Below are 22189 nucleotides of genomic sequence, written 5' to 3' on the forward strand. Positions count from 1 at the left end.
AAAGATAATACCTAGGGACCTTCTGAGTTCTGATGGTACTTACATCAGAACCCTCTAATTAGTTTGTATAACACACACATTCTAGATACTAAAAAGCATACTCCATCTAAGAACTGATACACGGTATCCAACCTGGACATTACAATTGATATGTTGAAAGTAACCTCTAACAAAAATAAAAAGTTTCCTTTTTTTACCTAGAACTTTACCCCACATTACCTACAACGGTACCACATCAACTATCCAACATAGTACCTCCATCACACAACTTACACAGATATGGACATAAGTTATAAAGTTGAATCATCCAAAAACAAGTTTTATTCCCAAGCTTAGCAACTTAGCCCTCATTCCTATAACAATTGCCTCTTTGACCTAGTTACTCTGACAGGTGCTTGTTCTTTTACATCCTGCTTTGACTGATGCTCGCTTCCTTTTTCTGACTTCTTACCGGTTCACGGGATCCCAACACTCTCTTCGTGGTCGAGACTAATGGAAGCATAGCACCTAAGGGAGCAAGACATGGAGGCATAGTCAGAGACCTGATGGGAACTAGTATAATGTGCTATACAGCTGAAGCTAGGTCGTACAAGAACAATCTTACATAAGGAATTACAAGCTATTCTTAATGGCTTGAAATTGTGTATACTACCAGGTAGGTTATAAGAAGATAGAGATTGCAACTGACTCGAGATTCTTAACAAGAAAGAAACCATGCCATGGTCTGTTGAAAATGAGGTGATAGAGATTTGGGAGTTAATGCAACAGCTTAGCCAAGTGAAGGTTGTTAATTTTTTTTAAAAAAAGTCTAATAGAGCAGCTAACTTTTTAGCCTCCCTAAGGGGTCCAGAAGGGAAAGATAGATCTTACATGTAGTAATACTATTTATGTAGGAAATAGAAATAGGTTGTTATTAGCATGAAAACATAAAATATTCATTAAGTGTTAGTAGAGTTTCACCAAGTTGTGTCGGCAATGCATTTGTCTCCTTCAAAGTTTTCTTTTTATGCGGGCATTTTCTCTGATACTTTCGGTATTCCACGGTGACATTGTAATCAGGTTGGAGGAGCTCTGAAAATATTTTGAATTCATGTCATTACCACTTGCAATAATAAGATGCTTCAGAGTAGTGTGGCTTATAAAAGCCCCACGCCGTGACGATAACAATCTCATTAGGAAATTTAAAATTAATATTGGTTAGACAAACTACCTGGAGTGACATCAAGTGAAGAATGTTCGGGTCGTCGGCGCAGGCAAGTTTTATTTGGGAGGCCAGCTTTAATTGCTTGGATTTCTCTCTGTTTGTCCATACCTGACTTCTTTTTCATTGGACCATCTAGATAGGGAAATAATAAACATTTTAGATGATAAGTCCTGAAGTCCTTATATCTTATAAAAATTTCGGGAAAAATTTAACTTTCATGATACACAAATAGATAAGGATGATAAGACAGTATCGACTTACCATCCATTCCACAATCCCCGGTGCTTACCACAGTAGTCACAACAGGAGGTGGACTTTGTGGATGACAACCTGTTGAACCTGCTGCCTCATCGACGGAGATTGGAGCTGCTCGCTCAATCGTCTCGGACCTATTTTTCACCAGAACATCTATATACGCCACAAAATGATATATATTAAAAAAGTAGATGAAATGGGCGTATATAAAACATCTTCTATTTAAAGAAATTCACACTCTATAAAGAAACAACCTCTATTTTAACATTCTCAACACAATCTTAGACCATCACTTAATTAACTCCCCATAATTGGTCTATGTAATGACAAGAGCAGGAGTACTTATATTTTTTTATTTACCAAGGCAAATTCAAACTTTGAAGATGGTAATAAAAACACATTAAAGTTGCTATGACGAACAGACTTCCTTCTCCTCTCTCCAGTGCGCCTTCCGTGTCCACAGAAGTAGGGAGTGCCTAGTGCTGCAAAAGGCAAACACGGCTAGGGCCCAGGAATCAAGAGTGACGACACCTTACTTCATTGGAAAATCCTATTTGTCACACCCTCCCATGATTTTGAACACATAACCCCTGAACTCCTCGCCAAGAGCATCTCCATTAACCTCTAGTGAAATTGTCTTTTCATAATTATAATTGTAATTGTTTATTGATTTTAATTATTATACACATACATTACTTTATAATATAATAAAATGCGGGAAACATGTTGCTCAATACTTGTTCTCGGTCACTTTTAGTGGATTCTTAGCTTCGGCATAGCACCAACCTTGGATAACATGTAAAAGCCTCAAAGGTGTTCCTATGTCACGAGAAACCGCATCCAACATGCCCTGTGTTATTTTTCCAAACTCATTTTCAATGGAGTTATTATGCACACAACCAAGTTTCAAATTTTTAATAGAGCCCAGATTAGCTGATCAGAAGACTGTAGAAACTACATAATCCTCTTCAAAACATGCACATCACATGAAATGAAAATGAAAATAAAGAAGACCTGTTTGGTGAAGAAACTACGTATACATTCCAGTCCAAACATTCCCAAAATTTTACCACTATAACCCAAGTGCATGAGCATGGATCACAATCTAAAGCATGGTTTAATCCTAGGTACAAAAGTAGTTTCCAACTTGCCACCACAGATTGAGTATGGTTTAATCCTAGGAATATAAAAACGTAGGGCATACAAATTGTTTTGTGCTATAAGATATGGGACCCTATCAGGATCACTGGCCACAAATCCACCCCTACAGATCTCTGGCTATAATATTAAGGCTACTCTGCTGTCCCTTGTAAGACCAACCACATTCTTCTATATATCCGAGTGCTAGACAAGTCTTCAACCTTTTTATTTTCTTATGGCTATTAGCTCCATTTTCAACTGTTAGGACCATGATCGAGCTGTCAAGCAACACCCTGCCTGTCCATCATGATCCCTGAGTAATCAACTTAGGCCCTGACACTCGTCCTCGTAAGACTGCCCATGAGTTTTGAGTTTTATAGTTGACCTCTCTGGAGGTGTCAACAAGAGACGCATTGGCATCCAAAGAAGCAAGGGTGAGCTAAAACCCTGCATTCCATAATGGCATAAAAATAAGACTCTAAGGGCTTTTGGCCTTAGCATCTGAACAAAGACACGACCCGTATTCTTTTCTGTTTCCGGTTAGTATTTTATTTTTTCGGAATCAGAGGAGCAGCCAAAGGGGCACCTATTTGCATCTAAAAAGCGGTAGAGTCCTCCCCTTGCTTTTCGGGTTAGGAAAAGACTCTAACCTCACCATCTAAAAATTCAAGAAAAGTATACCATATCGAGCGAAGACCGATAGATTCGGATCTGAGGATTGAGCATTGCTTTTCGGCGACTCTGGGGAAAACTAGAGTCATGGACATCGAGACACTTTCCTAATTACCCTTTTCCACCGATTGATACAGGACCTTTGGCTTAACACCAGAAATGCTTTACCAAAGGGAAGTAGGTTCGAAAAAGCTTGTCCCGTCTGGCCCAAATCAGCTTCATCACTAGTTGCAATAATGAATGCTAATGGCCTACAATAAAGCATTTTATCATGATAAAATGGTTTTTCCTATTTAGTGAGCATTTACCTGTAAAAACTTAATTCCTAGCAATGCAATAATGGATAGTTGCAACTCCGTAAAATTGAATGTAGTAAATATTTTCTTACATAAAGAAATATATGTCTAGATGTGGATGACATATAGATATTCTATGGGTATATTTTCTTCTTTCTTTCTTATTCAATTGATAGTTTGTGATCGAGGGCAGTACACTGAACACCAAGATGAGATAAGTTACATCTATAGTCAGAACTCCAACTAGGCCAATATATAATAAAACATGACCATATCTCTTTTTCTTTTTATATCGTTCTATTATATATAAATAAAATATAGGGTAGGCTTTTCAAAACGCCTCTACTAATCATAGAACAAACAATTTGGGGAGGTTTCTTTTCTTCCTCTCTTATTAGTATTAATGCCTTTGCCCGGAGGCCTTCTTGCACCAACTCTTATAGATAAAAGGCTGTCTTAGTGTATGTCCCACGACAAAAGGGACCGACAGTAGTTAGAATCATCAACTTTATCGATCGCAGCGATCGCGGCCCTTTATGGGCACCACTCTATATCCAATGTTTACGAATCTAATAACCAATCTTGAGGGAAACCCTGAGTGGGCTCATTGCAGATGAAGAAGGAGCCTTCATAAAAGGTAGGATGATTTATTACAATTCACCGTTTGGAGTCTTTTCACTATGTGGGGAGAACCAGCCATGTTAATCAAACGTCGACATGGCCGCGGCATACGAGTCGACCTTTTCAAAAATGAAGCGAGAAAAGAAATAGCCTTTGTTGAACCTCTGAGAAAATGGATCAGAGCATGCATAGCTAATCAATCTATTGAACCCTTTTTTTCAGGGAGCAGAATTCATCCATGCGACCAAGAGCTTGGGGCAGGGATGCCCGTTATCCCGGTAAGGAGTTAGTGGCCGAAATGTTGAACAGAGCCCTCAAGAAAGAACAACGATAGGGGAAACTTATGGGACTAAAAAGACTGGGGATTCCGGCTCCCCTGATTTACCAATTTGCTGATGACACTGTCATCATAATAGGTATAAATCGAGCCACAATTACCTTTTTCCCTTTGTTTTCTTCTGGGGGAATTTATTATTACCGATTATTATTATTATAGTAAATAAGATTCTATTTTTGAATGTTCCGGTACTGGATAGGGCATTTGATTAAGGATACTAAACCCTTGAGAGTCGGGATAAAAAGCTCGTTCATAAGACTGCAATGTCGATAAAAGCAGTGTAGAGCATAGTTACGTCCGGGTAGAGCGTAAGGTGCATCGAAAGTCTTTGCTTCAGTCTAAAGAGAAAGAGCTAATCCAAGTTTGTAAGGAGGTTGTAATTTCCTTCTGGCTTCTACCTTGGGATGAAAGAAGTGCACGGGTAGAGCAAGAACTATGAGCAGGTAGACTGGGCATGGGAGTTGGCTATGAGCTAGACTAGAGGGAAAGCTACGAATCTAAGAGTAATGTGCTAATCAACCTAGTAGGATCGGGTAGGTAAATTAATTAATAAGGGGGTCTCAGGGTCTGGTGATGAAAGCTTTTCAAATAAACCTAATAGTGTTAAGAGGGGGGTTTCTCGATTCCTTATGTGATGCCTTTATTTGATCCCGTCCCGAAGTTCCTTTGGCATGATTGTTTCGAAGTTCTTTCTTCCATAAGATAGTATTTTGATTTTCAGAAATTAGAATAGCTATTGAGCGGAAGGGTTTTGTATTACTTGGTTGGGATAAGGGTGCAGCAGCAGTGGTAAGAGCAGTAGAACTGATCACAATGGAAACAACTTGAGCAAATCCCTTTCTCATTATGAACCTACTTTCTTCTGTCATGGTAAGAAGCCCAAGCAAATGAACTACATCGAAATACAAAGCATTTCCCTTCCTCACTACCATCTCGAGAGCATCACAAAGACATTTAAAGACAGACAAAAAAAGAAAAGCAGCTTAGCTTTCTTTGGTTTCGCTTCCAACTAAGGCTAAGGGACTTGGATAGTAAACCTAATAAAAAAAAAGCCACCCTAGTGAGGTGCAATGCTGAAACTTTTACCAGTAAACCCTACAGAAGTCGAAATGGGATGGGTTAGAGAACTAGTCCCTTGCCCGGCCAGGATTGGAGGGAGTCTATTAGCACAGGGACATACTTGTTAGAAGAATCCCTACGACATCCTTAAGAGGCTCAAAGATCTTGAAAAAAGAACGAGTGAGGACGTGTACAATCTCTCTTGCGAGGAACCAAGCAAAAAAATAATAAGGCAGCACACTCTTTGTCGAACGGCTTAACCGGGCTTTGATGACAAGATGCTTCGAATAGTCCTACAAGGTGATGAGACAAACAAGACTAAAGAAAAGAGGGGATATGTAAGAACATATTAGTATGGATCCTAGGGAATCACGAACGAAGGGAGGAATCTCACAAGCCAATTGTCTTGAACATTGTCTTTGAGGAAACTATCGCCCTAACTAGAGGGGGAATATTGAACACAAACATGTGTATGCCTTCCAAAAGCCCTTCCCATAGCAAGTAGATTCTTTACTTCTCAATACTCAAGACTGTGCCTTGGAAATCTAACCCATATAAGAGCATGACTTTGAAATTGTTTATCACTAGAAAACTTAGGTGACCACTGATTTAATCTCAAAGATTGAAGTGCCTTGTTCCCAAACCCTATGGTAGTCACTTTCATCAGAAAATGTTACCATGATATAGCCTCTATCGAGAGGGGTTACCAAACATTATTTTTTGGGTGCTCATAAAACCTTAGTGATGAACCCTTTAAATTTTGATCTTTTGGAAGTCTAGTCTACCTACTAATGCAAACTTGCAAAAGTCAGGGCCTTTATCCACTTCTTTAATTAAGTTAAGTTAATACAAGTTGGGGTGTACTAAACCCTATAATTTTTTTAAAAAAAAACTGCACCATTAATAAATTTGAAAACATGTTTACCTTTATGCATGTCTTGCATATCACATTCTGCATGCACTGAGGTCAAAATGTTGTCAACCGGACTCGAAAAATTACCTGCATAACCAATTGTCAGAAATTCCAGCCCATAAGCATCAATGATAATAATTACTTTGGGAATTCAATTATTTGATGCATATATGTATTTAAACAATTCCAGGTTACCATTATGTATTTCAAGCTCGACTTGGGGACTACCACTAGCAATGCCTCCTTCAACATTCTCTACACATCAATTCAAATATGTGTTTATTCATTTATACTAAAGAGTACATCATTAATTCGATAAAACTGTACATCACAACCTAAACTTACCACCACGGGAAGCAGGCATTGTTGTAGTCAGCGGCATATTTTCATCTAACAACCGCACATTGACTAGAGATGGGACATTGACTGGAGATGGGACATTGACTGGTTCGATTACTACATTGATCCGCTCACCTTATTCATTGACTTCTATGTCATCAGTGCTGTCTTCACTTTTATAAGTTGGTGCCAAAAAAGGATCAGACTCACTACTCATGTCATTAGAGCCTTCCTGAACACCACTCGCACTCTCATCACAATGTATATCTTCACTTACATCAGCATCAGTCCTGGCTTCACTAGCTCTTACTATTTCTAAATGCACGGTGATCAAATCTTCTGGGATTACTTGCTCAGTGATACTCTCGAAGAAAGGCACAAGCAATTGAGCAAGGTGGAAAGAGCGCTTCCTCTGCACCAAAACACAAAAACAAATACAGTTTTAGGTTCACAAGATATACATGGATAACTATCCACATAACAAAGGTTGAAGTTACTAGCAAGAAGAAGTTTTAAGGGAAATCTCATCATATCATAATCAAGCTACTTTCTAAAAGCATGCATTCTAAACAAATGTCGTTAAGAACATACATTCTAAGCAAACGTCATTCTAAACAAAAACATAGTAAACACACGGAATGAATTCATAACATATTAATCTCTTCAGTCAACTTATCCCTCAGCAATGCCTTGTGAGGGTGCAAGGGTCGAATCTGCGTGACACTATGGCTCCTATACCACTCCAAGTAAGTTGCATGACTTGCCTTGGTGAACTCTACTTGTTCCTCCCCAGTACAGTTAGACGTACACCAGATTTCCCAGTCTGTGCATATTTCTTTGGACGGCTTTTGAGATTTAGGATCATCTCTCCACCTAAGAGGTGGATCCGATATGTGTTGCTTCCGCCCAAACTGCCTCATGCATCTTTTTGGCATATACCTCTCTACAATGTCGAAGTGCATAAGCCATGTCGATATGGGCTTTGTATATGAAGCGTTCAAAGCAAACTGGGGAGCATTCACCCAGGTGTCCCATGGCTGCCATATTATCTAAAATAGCAAACATCATACCAAGATTAGCATATACACTTCTTTGGCATTCACATTCACACATAAATAAGTAGTGATCATCTCCAAACAACCTAATTGCACTGGTTTTTTACGACGTGGCTAATTTGTTTATGCATGACAAATATCAAGTATAAATGCATATCACTAATACCTAAATATCTAGTTATGACAACCATTTCACGACTAACCTTATCCGCACGTAGTGTGTCCATCTTTGCACTTAGATGCTCATACGTGAGCTTTGAAGGTCTATATTTGACGTGTTTCCACCGGCAAGCAGCTGGGAATTTAACAAAAGCAGGACACCTTGGCTGACATATACGCATCCTTTCGTAAAACCATGCCTAGAAGCAAACATCCACAATTACAATCCAATACATAGTTAATTAATAAAGAACAGTCCATAAAAGAATTTGAAGCTATAGTGTTACAACACTTACCAACAGTAGAGTTGAAGAGCCACACACGTTCAAAACAAAATTACAGTCACTTTTGCGGCCTTTGTTATTTTCTTTATGACGAAGTGATGCCCGCATGAGTGACCTGAATAGGAACGTAAGCACAGCAGTACCCCAAGCATACGAGGCACAATTCTCCGTATCGGCCAGGAATGGTAGATACTTTGTATGCACATGATAACCTCCTGGCTCTGAAAAAACTGTGCTTCCAATGAGGAATAACACAAATGCAATCACGCGTTGGCTCACACCTAGTCGTCGGCGTACGAAGGTAGTTTGCAGCCAGCACAATTTCACTGATTTCCCTCTTACCTCTGACTCTGGAGGACTTAGGCCCAAATATTACCCTTCTTACATGCTTCATGAGCATCCAATTTTGAGTTGCCCACAATTGGTTTCCCAATTACTTTTAAGCCTAGAATATAGGCAACATCCTCTAGTGTAATTGTTGCTTCAAAAGTTGGAAAGTGGAATGAATTAGTCTCTGGTCACCAACGGTCAACCAAAGCAGATATCAAGTCCCAGTCCCCATGGAACTGGTCTATTTTTCTCAGGTGCTTGAAGCCCAAACCCGCGACCATTTCTTTTGGGCATTAGATAATATCCAGTCATTTACCTTTTGATTGTGCTCATGTGTACGGACCATTGGTCGAACCTTTTACTCATTTAGACAAGTTATTGAATGTTAATTAATAGAAGCAAACTGAAAAGTTATAATTAATAAATAGTTGAAGATAGCCAGTTGATGAGCAAAGATGATATATGCTCATCTTGTAAGTATAAATGCTGCATAATTTGTAGTTTGTTGTCCATGTTGCGGGGTGTAGTAGGAAGTAGATTAGCAGAAAAAAGTTAGAGCCAAAATAATTAAACTAGAACAATTCATACAAGAGATAAGAGATTAAACAAATTGCACGTTACATGGATTGAATATCTTATGATAAGGTAGTTAAAATTAATGAAGGGAAAGTAATGGCGGGACTCCTGATTTCGTTATTTTTAGTACCAAAAGGTGGTGATCTTAACTCCATTTCAGTACAACCAAGGCAAAACAGCAAGCAGACACTTAACCATCAACAAGGAACCATGCAATTGCTAAGAAATAAGTAAATATTTATTTACTAGGCAATCCACATACTAACTTATATAATTGCGCGCATGAGTAAAAAGCTTATATATAGCTTGATACTGACAATATCAAGGATACCATAAGAATGACCTTATACGGATCATTGGTTTCTCTAATCCCCGGGTTAGCTTGCTCTAATCCATGCATAGGTTGTCCCGTAGTTTCTTGAGGTGGGATCGCTGGTATCTGGAATTTGGTAGTCTCTTTAGTCATAGGATTTTCTTGTTCAATTTTCTCTAATTCTTGCTTAGGTTTCCCAGTTGTATCTTTAGTCATAGGATTCGTTTCTTGAGGCACAGGTTTCTCTAATCCCGGGTTAGCTTGCACTAATCCTAGCTTAGGCTTCCCAGTAGTTTCTTTCGGATTCGTATTCTCTAATCCCGTAGTGTCTTCAGTAAGAGGCTTATTATTCTCTAATCCCGACTTATTATTCAGTAATGTTGTATTCACTTCTGGTAGCATCACTGGTATCTGTAATTTGTTAATCTCTTTAGTCATAGGATTAGTTTCTTGACTTAACTTCCCTGTACAATATTTATGAATATTTGTTGTTCATGTAGTTATAATTTGTTAATCACTTCCACTTATAGGTGCTACAAACTAATTTTCGATCTATCTGAAACACCATGATCAACTGCCTAAGGCTGCATACGCTTACCAACCGGCGTCAGTGCCTGTAACAGCATAGGTAATTTTTTTTTACGGACAACACCTAACTAAAATCTATTATCTCTTTAAATTCTAATTCCTCCCCAAAACCCATCAGCTTCAACCAAAATCTCTACATATTAAGTATTGAATTCTCTGATCCCACCATTGTTTCATTCTATCCTCACCTTACCGTCGTTAACTAAGTCATTCTCTACCTAGATCCTCATATTTCCCACAAAGCAGTAATCTAATTACTGTGACAAACCACTATTTGAAGCCATTAAATAAGTAAAACTTAGAAAAGGGATGCATTCCAGAATGGGGAATAGCTGCTTCTAATATGATTTTGAATGGTTTCGACTCGGCCTTCATTTGGTGATTCTAACAAAGTTGCTTAAAAACTAAACCATTTACTCAGTGATATGCAAACTTCACTAGAAAACCAATTATTACTTGTTTCCTCCAAGCCAAAAGCAGATACCCTTGCATGTGAATGGTATGGAAGTCCCCCTCCCTCTAAACACCTAAATTAACACATTTTGATGGCTAATAAGATTGCCTAAGGGTGTATCATCACCTAACCTAGGGAAGATTCACGGAAGAAGAAAGGAGTTCCAAACATGAGGCTAAAAAATTGACAAATTACAAGATGGTCATACACATCCTAGACTGAGAGTCAAACGATAAGGATGCAAATGAGGCATGCTACACAGAAAACTAACTACTTAGAGATGCAACTTGTAGGTAAGAGAGAAAGCAGAAGAATAAAATAGAGAAATTAAATAAAGATCACTTGACCTAGTGGAGAGGCCAACTTTTCCTTACCCACAATCGAGATTCTTGCACTGGTGCAAGAGAGGTAAAGGTGAAGGATTGTCATGCTGTCACCATGATCACAAAAGAAGAAGTAGTATAAATGGAGTATCCATTATTACCTAAAGCAGAGCTAAGGGTTTCACTTCCCAATCATTAAACCTCCATCCCACCCCCACAAGCCAATGTGGGCACCCTGTAGAAGCGTAAGTCTGACGTTGGTTACAAACTGTTCATAAATATGAATTTGGCTGTGTTTCATTCATGGACAACATGCAAGGATGCCAAGAAGCACCAAGTATTATCACCAGACCACTCATAACTATCTACTCAAACTTTAGCACTTCAAATGCAAAATCCTTACTAAATCTTCCAAAAACTCCCCAAAACAAACATAACTATAAAGATCACTAAGTTTCTTTTCAAAAAGCACGCATAGGCTCTAGACTCACCTCTAGGTACCTCGAGGCTAACTACCTAAGGCATCCAGCCCTAAACTACCTAGGTACTAATCATCCAAACAAACATTTCCATAACCTCAATTTTTTGTTGGGTCAGCATTTGAGGTCATAGAAAATTTAATAATAAACTAATTCTACCCCATTTCCAATAACCCAAAAAATCCAACACACCCAAATAAACCCTCATTCTAATCTAAATAACAAACAATTGTACACAACTACTAAAAAAAAAAAATGCTAACTTTGAATCTAATATAATTACCATAACCACTAGAAGAATTGAGTTTAGCTTGAACAATCATATTTGGGTACTAATCATCCAAACAAACATTAAATAGATTGCCAAGGACCAAGCCAACTATTAAATATATTGCCCCGACTAAATCATCAACTAATTGGCTGAGTCAAAATCGACTTGACGAGTAAGGAAAATAATTAGTTTTAGTAATTGAAATAATGAGACAAAACAAGCTTATAATGAGCATATATATTTTTTATAACAAGCTTATTTGCGATACGTACAATTTAATAATATCTTTCACTCCTCCACACTTCTTTGTACATTGAGGACACTATAAATTACCCACACGAGTTAGTAGTACAAGTACAAAATAAGATTTAGAATTCACATACCGCTTCTACACAAGAAACAACAGTACAAACCCGTCGACCTCAAAGCTTTGATGCATTTTTCAAAAGATTGTTAACCAAGACAATACGAGTTTCTCAAAACATATAACATATATATATATATATATATATATATATATATATATATATATATATAACCCCGCTCTCAAATGGACGTCCGTTTACGGACTTTACTTAAAAAACAAAATTTCAAAATACGAAATAGACTCTCACGAAGGGTTTTCTCATGATTCGCTCATTCTCTCTCCGAAGTCCAAACTTACCGTGACTATTTTCCTCCCTCCTAGTACTCTCTTTCTCTCTCTCATGGGGAATATAATTATAGATATGTCAAGACTCAAAAGTACAGACTCTCTTTCATTCCCTCTAATGACATACCAACTCACGTTTGAGCAACAAAACTATAGACAAAGGCGCAAACATATATCAACAATCTAAATTTAAACAAGGATCTATTGCACCTAAAAATGGTGTGCTTTCGCACTTATAAACAACACCAGTACATTCTCTTTTCCAAAGAGAAGTCATAACCACAATCCCTCTCCTCTCGGTTTCTTGCTTCCACCTCAAAATAGAAAAGTTAGAGGAGGATCTGCAGTATAAGAAGGAGAAATCGTGGGTAGGGTGCTTGCTGCTGGTATCTCAATCATCTTTGTTGTTGGTGTTATTGTAGGCATTGTTGTCACTGTAAATCGTGGCATTGGCAACACCTCTCATCAAAGCAATGGTGGTTTATCAACTGGAATGAAAGCTGTTGAAACTCTTCACATATCCAACGGATTACAAAGAAACTTGCTTGAATACACTTAGTCCAATTGCCAAGAGAAATAGCAGCGTCACCCTAAATTAAAGGACCTCGTGAAAGCTACCTTTCAAGCTGCTCAAGAAGAGGTAACCAAGGCTTGGGGGAAGTCTGGTTACTTGATGGTTGCAGTGAATTGTTACTATACGCCACCCACAGATTTCAAGCAGAAACATCTGCAGTTGAACATAATAATTTTGACACGATGAGCGACCGTGTCGATGATCTTAAGACTTGGTCGAGTGCTGTTATTGCACTCAAAACAACGTACTTGGATGACCTGCTAGAAAAACCAGGGCTGCAGAAAACTATGCAAGACGAGCTCATGAATGCTACTCAAATAACATTTAATGCACTCGCCATCATCGATGAGATTTCTCAAATCTTTAGCAAAGTCAATAGTACTGAGTTTCGAGTTAAGATAAACAAGAATTCTAGGCGACTTCTTAATGCTGAGGTCAACAAGGATGGGTACCCTGCTTGGTTCTCAGTAGCAGACCGCAGGCTTTTGACATTAAAAAAACACACTTGCATTGACACCGAATGTAGTTGTAGCCAAGGATGGAAGTGGGCAATTCGAGACTATTACTGAGGCTATCTCCACTTACCCAAAGAACAATGAAGGAAGATTCATAATCTATGTTAAGGCCGGGCAGTATCATGAGAAAGTAACAATTCTTGAAACAACAATTAATATCTTCATTTATGGAGATGCATGGTCCTAGTGAAATAGTTGTGATAGCGAGTGACAACAAAAAAATCAACAACACCTAACACAACCCGGACTGCCACTTTCTGTGAGTTGAACTGATATACAATTCTGAATGGGTATCCCTTGAGTAAGGTTTTTCCATCCTTTTTTCTTTTCAGTACTAAATGCTCTAATCACATTTTGTTGTAGCGGTTGTCGGAGACGGTTTCATAGCGAGTTCAATGGGTTTCGAAAATGTTGCTGGTCCTGAAGGTGAACAAGCTGTTGCTTTCCACTCCAAATCAGATTTTTCCGCTTTGTACAACTACAGAATGCAAGGGTATCAAGACACTCTGTACTATCATACTTGCCGTCAGTTCTACAAAAATTGTGAAATCTCTGGCACAGTTGATTTCATATTTGGTGAGGGACGCACACTGATCCAAGATAGTCATATCATTTTGAGGGAGCCTAATCCCAATTAGAAAAACACTATCACTGCTGATGGGAGATCAAATGACAACATGCATACAGGTTTAGTGATCTAGCACTGTAACATTTCTGCTGAAACTGAGTTCTTCCCTAATGGATTGAAGATCCCCATGGGAGCGAGAAAGAGAGTACCAGGAGGGAGGGAAATAGTCACGGTAAGTTTGGACTTCGGAGAGAGAAGGAGCGAGTCATGAGAAATCCCTTCGTGAGAGTATATTTTGTATTTTGAAATTTCGGCTTTTAAGTAAAGTCCGTAAACGGACGTTCATCTAAGAGCGGGGCTATATATATATATATATATTTGGAGTACAATCTCTAATTGTTTCCACAGCTAATTCAAAACTAAAAACACAAAAATCAAAACAAACTAAACTTAAACCAATAAAACTCAAAACTCTGACCTGAAAACTGGAATGTTCAGTGGAACTCCCCATACCAAACTCATCCAAATTAGTCTTCCTAAAAACAATCCCACTACATTCCCTCACTTTCTTAACTGTCGTGGCATCAAAAGTCGGTCTATACCCAGCCAAATCTTCAAACCACCCGTATATCTTATCGCGTTTGGACACATGTGGAAAGACTTATGATCTCCAGAAGATAACACGTTAGAATTCTAGTTTGCTCAAAATTAAGTTTTTTACCAAGTTTGAGCTATTTTGACTCCTAGATAGACCGTTCGATTCCAGGTGGAATCCCTGAAATAGACCTGATCCGAGAGTTAAGCTCTATTGAAAATGTACACTGTCTTTTGATGCTTCAAGCTATATTGAATCAAAGTGTTATAATAGTTTTTCACACGTTCCTGACTTACTTTACTCAAATAACTACTGGCTCCTCATTCCCTCAAAAGCAGAGGGAGTGGCGTTGGTTTTTCCCCCCTATCTCAATATAACTCTCCATATATAGAGAGTGTTATTGAGGAATAGATAGTGCATTCCATGCCACATGAAATGGCGTGGTTTGTAAAAACCCAAACGGTGCCACTTGAAGTGGCGTAGAATGGTCCGAACCATTGGACACCAAAATTGACTCCCCATCCTCAAAACACTGTTTTTTGGTGGAATGGAGATAGAGGGTGGATGCACCATTGGACTCAGCCTAAGAGATTTTTTTTTTATAATACACATATTTTAAAATATTCCTAATGATTAGCCTTATCCAAATCCTTTATGGTTTGGAATCAAGCCTTACGTAGCTCTTAATTCATTTCTCGAATTATTCTTCTTTCTAGGTTTTCTAGGCAACTTGTCAAAGCAATAACTTTCCCTTCATTCATCCAAATGGTACACTAATTGTTAGCATGCCAATTTTAACAGGTATTGGAAATTTAGAATAAATTATTAGAAGATACCAGTAATTACAGGTAACTTCTTAAGAATATAGTCATCCTGAGTAATATATCCTTTACTAGAAATACCTGTAACTAGTATATATCTTCTTATAATTTAACAATAAGTTAGCCGTTCTTAGAAGATACCTATAACAGGTATTTCTGGTAAAGTATATTTGACTCAGGCTGGCTATATTATCCAAAAGTTACCTGTAACAGGTAATTGCTGGAAAATATAGTCATCTTGATTATAATATTATTTACCATAAATACCTGTTACTGGTATCTTCTTAAGAATATAGCCATCCTAAGTTTTCTATTATCCTTTACCAGAAATACCTGTAACATGCATATCACACTGCGAGAGGAATAGCTTGAACCCATACTTGATAAAAAACATCATCATCTTCTCAAACCAAGCTGTTGTAACGTAATCACCAACGAGTTTTGGCTTCGAACAATCCAAACTACGATAACTCGTTGGTGATTACGCTACAAAAGCTTGGTTTGAAAAGATGAAGAGGTATTTTAACAGTAAGGGTTCAGGCTACTCCTCTCGCAATGTGAACTTCTGAAGAATATAGTCATCCTGAGTCTAATATACTTTACCATAAATACCTGTTACTGGTTTCTTCTTAAGAATATAGCCATCCTGAATTTTCTATTATCCTTTACCAGAAAAAAAAAACATCATCATCTTCTCAAACTTGTTTCTCTTGTAACGTAATCACCAACAAGTTTTGGCTTCGAACAATTCAAAGTACGATAACTCGTTGGTGATTATGCTATAAAAGCTTGGTTTGAAAAGATGAAGAGGTATTTTAACAGCAAGGGTTCAGGCTACTCCTCTCGCAATGTGATCATTGGTGAAGCCTACAAAAGGGTAAATGAAAGTTGTCTGCCACTCAAAATAGCCCAAAGGATTACCTTAGCATGCCAATTTTAATAGGTATTGGAAATTCAGAATAAATTATTAGAAGATACCAGTAATTACAGGTAACTTCTTAAGAATATAGTCAGGAGATCCTGAGTAATATATCCTTTACTAGAAATACCTGTAACTAGTATCTTCTTATAATTTAACAAGAAGTTAGCCGTTCTTAGAAGATACCAGTAACAGGTATTTTTGGTAAAGTATATTAGACTCAGGATGACTATATCATTAAGAAGTTACCTGTTATAGGTAACTTCTGAAAATATAGCCACCCTGAGTCAAATATAATTTACCAATAATACCTATTACTGTTTCTTCTGAAGAATATAGCCACCCTGAGTTTTCTATTATCCTTTACCAGAAATACCTGTAACATGCATATCACACTGCGAGAGGAATAGCCTGAATCCATACCTGATAAAAAACATCATCATCTTCTCAAACCAAGCTATTGTAACGTAATCACCAACGAGTTTTGGCTTTGAACAATCCAAACTACGATAACTCGTTGGTGATTACGCTACAAAAGCTTGGTTTGAAAAGATGAAGAGGTTTTTTTAACAACAAGGGTTCAAGCTACTCCTCTCACAATGTGATTATTGGCGATGCCTACAAAAGGGTAAATGAAAGTGGTCTACCACTCGAAATTGCCCAAAGGATTAGCATGCCAATTTTAATAGGTATTGGAAATTCAGAATAAATTATTAGAAAATACCAGTAATTATAGGTAACTTTTAAGAATATAGTCAGGAGATCCTGAGTAATATATCCTTTACCAGAAATACCTGTAACTAGTATCTTCTTATAATTTAACAAGAAGTTAGCCGTTTTTGTACAACTTGGCTACTATGGAGGTTGCATTTAATTTGTTATTGTAAATTTGAGATAGAGTATTTGTGATGTAGTTTTTCTTCTCAATTTGTGATATGGTTAAGAATTCAAAGCCCATGAATTGCATTTGTGGCCACAATATACAGCTTTGTCCAAATATCAATACTGTAAGTCTGTAACTTTGTAAGGTTGAACTTATGTAACTGTTACAAACTTATGATTTCTTTGCACTTTTGAATTATTTTTAAGTGACTAATTTAATTTTTTTTAATTTTTGATGAAATGGAAAAAAAATAGTTCAAAATATGTTGAATTTTTGAAGAACCTGCGACTGAAGAGAGTCATCCGCTACCCCACTATCTTTATTTTTTTTACTGTGAAAAAGGACAGTAATGTTGTCGGTCTTCAATATGTTTTCGACTAATTATTGGTACTTCGTAATTTTTTTAGACACGTTTTCTTGTTGTGAAGTGCACTTCTAATTTTTTAACCTCATTTTTTAATCCCTTTGTTTTATTTACGGCTACCGTCTGATTTACTTCCGCTTGCTATTGTCTGATTTTTATTTCCCATTTGTTTTTCTTACTTCAGTGTGGTTTACTACTGTCTTTTACCATCTAATTTTTTTAATCCCCTTTGTTTTATTTATTGCCACCTAATTTTCATATGTGTTTACGCTTAATTACTACTACTTTTACATGCGAAATAATCACTGCTACTTTGTCTTTTTTTAAGGTGCCCTTTTTCGTTGCAGATTCGACTTTGACTTTCAATGGTACGTGCAGGAAAGCAACGTTTCGTTATCCCCACCTATCTTTTTATGTTTGTTTCTACATAATTTATTGAGTATCTATTTCTATTTGTTTCTGCAGGATACCATAGATAAGGGTAAACGTCTAATGGACCCTTATAAGGATCTTTCGAACAATGAAAATAGTATTTATGTTCCGGTCCAAGATGGACTCTACCTTCAACCACCTACTCCTTAACGACCTGCTCGCTCCCAGGTATTACTATCACCAATATACATTACTAATAACTTCTATTAACATACTTAGAGTTACCCAAATTGTCCTAGCACTTTTATTGGTTTCACATCACGTTTTTTAGCTCTCTTTCAAATATTTATAGCTTCCTACGCAACCAATTCTTGAAAAAGGAAAACTCTCTATGGACTCCTATAAGGAACCTTCAAACCATAACAAACATGTCTTTGTTGCCCCCCAAGATAGGCTCAATCTTCAACCGCCTCTTGGCTTCCAGGTATTTCTTGCTTGCATTGTCTTATGCTAAGTTTTTAATGCCTTATTTATTTTTTTGCTTTATAAATGTGCAGAGCCCATCAGATACGGTTCCTCTATCTAATCTTCCGCCATCCGGTTCCCATGTTAGATGAGTTTTAATTTAAAAAAAATATATAATGGCCTGATGTATCGTGTCCATAAGGTGTTTCACTGCCATTTAATATACTGACTTTATGAATCTCATTTGCCTACTTGCAAATTATTTTTCTACACTGTTGCTTATGTATATTGCATTGTCTTATTTCTTCTTTTGCTTTATAAATGTGCATCGCCCATCAGATAGTGTTCCTCTATCTCATCTCCCACCATCCAGTTCTCATGTAAGATGAGCTTTAATTAAAACGTAATACTATAATTGCTCATGCATTGTCCAAAAGTTTAAGTTTGGCTATATACTGTGTCGCTTAGTACTTCTCCATGTAGGAAAACAAAGTTTTAGTTTCGCTGCATATCTTTTTACGTTCGTTATTTCTACTGGATAAGGGTAAACGTCATCTAATGAACCCTTCTAGGAATCCTTAGGACAAGAAAACAAATATTTTTGTTCCAGTCCAAGATAGACTCTACCTTCAACCACCTACTCCTCAACAACCTGCTTCATTGGTTATGTAATTCGGTAACTCTCACTAACTTCCAATTCTTTCAGATAAAGTTTTTTTTTCTTTGTGTATATACTTTGTAAAGATAGATTACTCTTGGTTTTAAATGGGAGATATTACTGCCATTTGACATGACATTTCTTTAACTATTAACCTACTAGGAGAACCTTAGCATTCACCTCCCTCACTTCTAAATGTGATAAGTAACTATGTATGTAAGCTCATAGTCTTAGAATAAATTTTTGCATTTAGTTTACATCGGTTTATACTCATGCTCCTAGATGGTATTTTTTTTGAATATTCTCTTCCTAAATACATGGCCCTCCACACCCATGTATGATAAGCTCAAACTCAAGTGCTGCTTGTTATGATTTATATACTGTCACTGACGGCACTTCACTTTTCCACACAGATTACGACCATTTGTCAAGAAGCTAGTATGCATGCTGTCCGCAAGAATCGATATGTAATTCTTCCCAAGGATTTCGAGAAGGGATACAGTACGTTAAGAAACCAGACACAGATTTCAATTTCTACAAATAAGTCTACTTCGAGTACATTTAGATGTAGTTTTATTCCAGGAATCCTACGTTCTTGTGTACCTCTAGAAGTCACCAATCTCTATTTATGTAATAGGTTGATTTGACTTGAAAGGTTTTACTGAAATTTCATTGGTGATAACTGTTGAATGTGTTATTGAGTAAGACATGCATGTCAATATTATGATGTCTGTTAACTAAAACATGTTGTAGTGGTAGGATTAGGGACCATGGACATCAGCGGGTGGATGCGCCCAGGTCGGTTTAGGAAACTTAGCCGCGGTGTACAGGATCAGGGCCAAGGCACATGGTCGCGGTATGAAAACCCTACATGTGGAGATAAGAAGACCGCGAGATGGAGGGACAAATGGAGGGCCATGATGGATGAAGAGAAAGATATAAAGAGAAAGAGTGGGAGCGAGAGAGGGGGGTGGATTCATTAATCCAAAAAGAAGACCTAAGAGAAAAGGGGAGCGACCTAGAGAGAGTAAGGGGAGTGAGTAGGGCTGAGAGGGAAAATAGTGCCTAAGAGATAGTGAATAGTGCTTGTAATAAAAACAGGGTCGTAACATTTGGCCCCGTCTGTGGGGAAGATACGAGCAACATAGAAATGGCACCAAAGAGAGCAGTGGGTAGACCAAAAAAAGTGAGAGTCCAAGACGCGAATGCCGGAGGTAGTGATTGAGGAAGGGGAAGAACGAGAGGAGGGTCGAGCAGCGGAAGAGACACGGATGATGTAGGAAGAGATCGAGAGGCTAAGAGAGGAGAATGAGAAGCTGAGAAGTGACAGAGAAAGGGTGGAGGAAGAGGTCTGGGAAGAGCCAAGTGAGGGGTCGGAGAGTGAGAGAGCTGAGGAAGGGGAGGAGCACGGGCTGAATATGGTGGAGAACCCAGTCGCGGGGCTAACAATGGAGCAAGTCCAAGAGATGATAAACAATGACCGAGAGGCGAATCTTCAACAGACGAAGAACCAAACAGGCGCGGCCAATCAGGTAGTAGCTGGATTGAACCGCAACCCACTAGCGGATGCGATATGGACGTCAGAGGTGCCAAAGAGGTTCAATCAACCAAGGTTTGAAAGGTACGATGGAACGGGAGACATAGCAGATCACATTCATCATTTTAGGCAACGGATGCCACTCTGGCAAGAGGCGCTGTACGATGGGTTGTGGTGCATGATGTTCCCGGCCAGCTTGGAAGGGGGAGCCTCGGACTGGTATTATCGGTTGCCTGCCAAGAGTATAACTAATTTCCAAGGATTGGAGTAGGCGTTCATAGATTATTTTATACATCAGAAAAAGTGGGTATTGGACATCACGACCTTATTTAACGTGAGACAAAGATCGGCGGAATCGGTCAGAAAGTATCTGTGCCGCTTCAAGGCCGAGACCTTGAAAGTGGAGAATTTGGATGAGAGGACAGCAGTGATAGTGTTTGAAAGAGGTTTGCAGCCTGGAACAGGGGTCCATCAGTCCATTGCCAAGAATGAGATCGCAACTTTACACGAGTTATATCCTCGGGTAGAGAAATATATTCGATACGAGGACGCAATGTAGAAGGAATCTAAGAGGGGGGCGAAGGCAGTGTCATCGGTAGAGAAAGAAGGGGATCATAGAAGGACAGAGTCGGTGGACAGAGGTAGTGAACGATATCGCGGCCACACATCACGGTCGGAAAGGAATAGGGATATAGTTCGAGGGAACAGAGGGAGAGGAAGCCATACTGCGAGTTAAAATATACGCCTTTAAACAGGCCGTTGAGTGAGATATTACCATTGATCAAGAACGTGCAAGGGTACGAGGGACTGCGAATCGTACCTACTGAAATGCCAAGCAAGCTGTACTGTGCGTACAACCAAGTTTGCAATCATTAGACTAATGATTGTTATGCGCTAAAATGGTTGATCCAGAGGTTGATAGAGAAGGGAATGATAAGGGAATTTATAGTGGAGGCCCCGAATGGGGAGCCGGTGCCAGCTCCAGGGAGAATATTGGGAACCATCAATGTTATTTTTAGTGGAGAAGCTCTGAGCCACAACGCCCACAGAGACAAGGTAAGAAGGGTGACAAGTATTCAGCAGGTCAATGAGTCGAACATAGGACCGCGGTATAGCTCAGGGGCATTGAATGGGGAAGATAAGATTATATTTTCCAGTGCGGATCTCCGAGCTGTTGACACTCCACATGAAGATGTGTTGGTCATTACGGTGGTAATGGGCAATTACATGGTCAAAATGGTACTGATTGATTGTGGCAGTGCGGTGGACTTGCTGTTTAGGGGAGCGTTAGAGGAAATGAGGATCGATCCGGGGCAACTGAGGCCGCCGCGGTCCAGTTTGTATGGGTTTAATGGGAGTGTCATGGAGCCTATGGGAGAGCTTTTGTTGCCAGTGACGACAGGGCCTGTGACGGTGTTCTCAAGATTTATGGTGGTCGACTCCAACTCCCAGTATAACACGATCCTAGGAAGGAGGTGGATCCACGAGATGAAAGCGGTGCCTTCAACCTATTACCAAGTTATTCGATTCCCCACCTCAATGGGAATGTATGAAGTCCGCTGGCGCATCGTGGCATCGAAGAACGATCCATCGATATA

The 22189-nt window shown here is 38.6% G+C and overlaps 1 protein-coding gene across 1 annotated transcript; it reads left to right on the forward strand.

Annotated features, from left to right (window-relative positions):
• Positions 1-13076: 13076 nt before the first annotated feature.
• LOC147503103 (putative pectinesterase/pectinesterase inhibitor 58) lies at positions 13077-14047 on the forward strand. The gene is made up of 2 exons (XM_086604713.1): positions 13077-13416; positions 13773-14047. The coding sequence occupies exons 1-2, from the start codon at positions 13077-13079 to the stop codon at positions 14045-14047; spliced, it is 615 nt and encodes a 204-aa protein (XP_086460839.1).
• The last annotated feature ends 8142 nt before the right edge of the window (positions 14048-22189 follow it).

Source organism: Coptis chinensis, chromosome 4, assembly GCF_015680905.1.
Source record: "Coptis chinensis isolate HL-2020 chromosome 4, ASM1568090v1, whole genome shotgun sequence".
NCBI lineage: Eukaryota > Viridiplantae > Streptophyta > Magnoliopsida > Ranunculales > Ranunculaceae > Coptis > Coptis chinensis.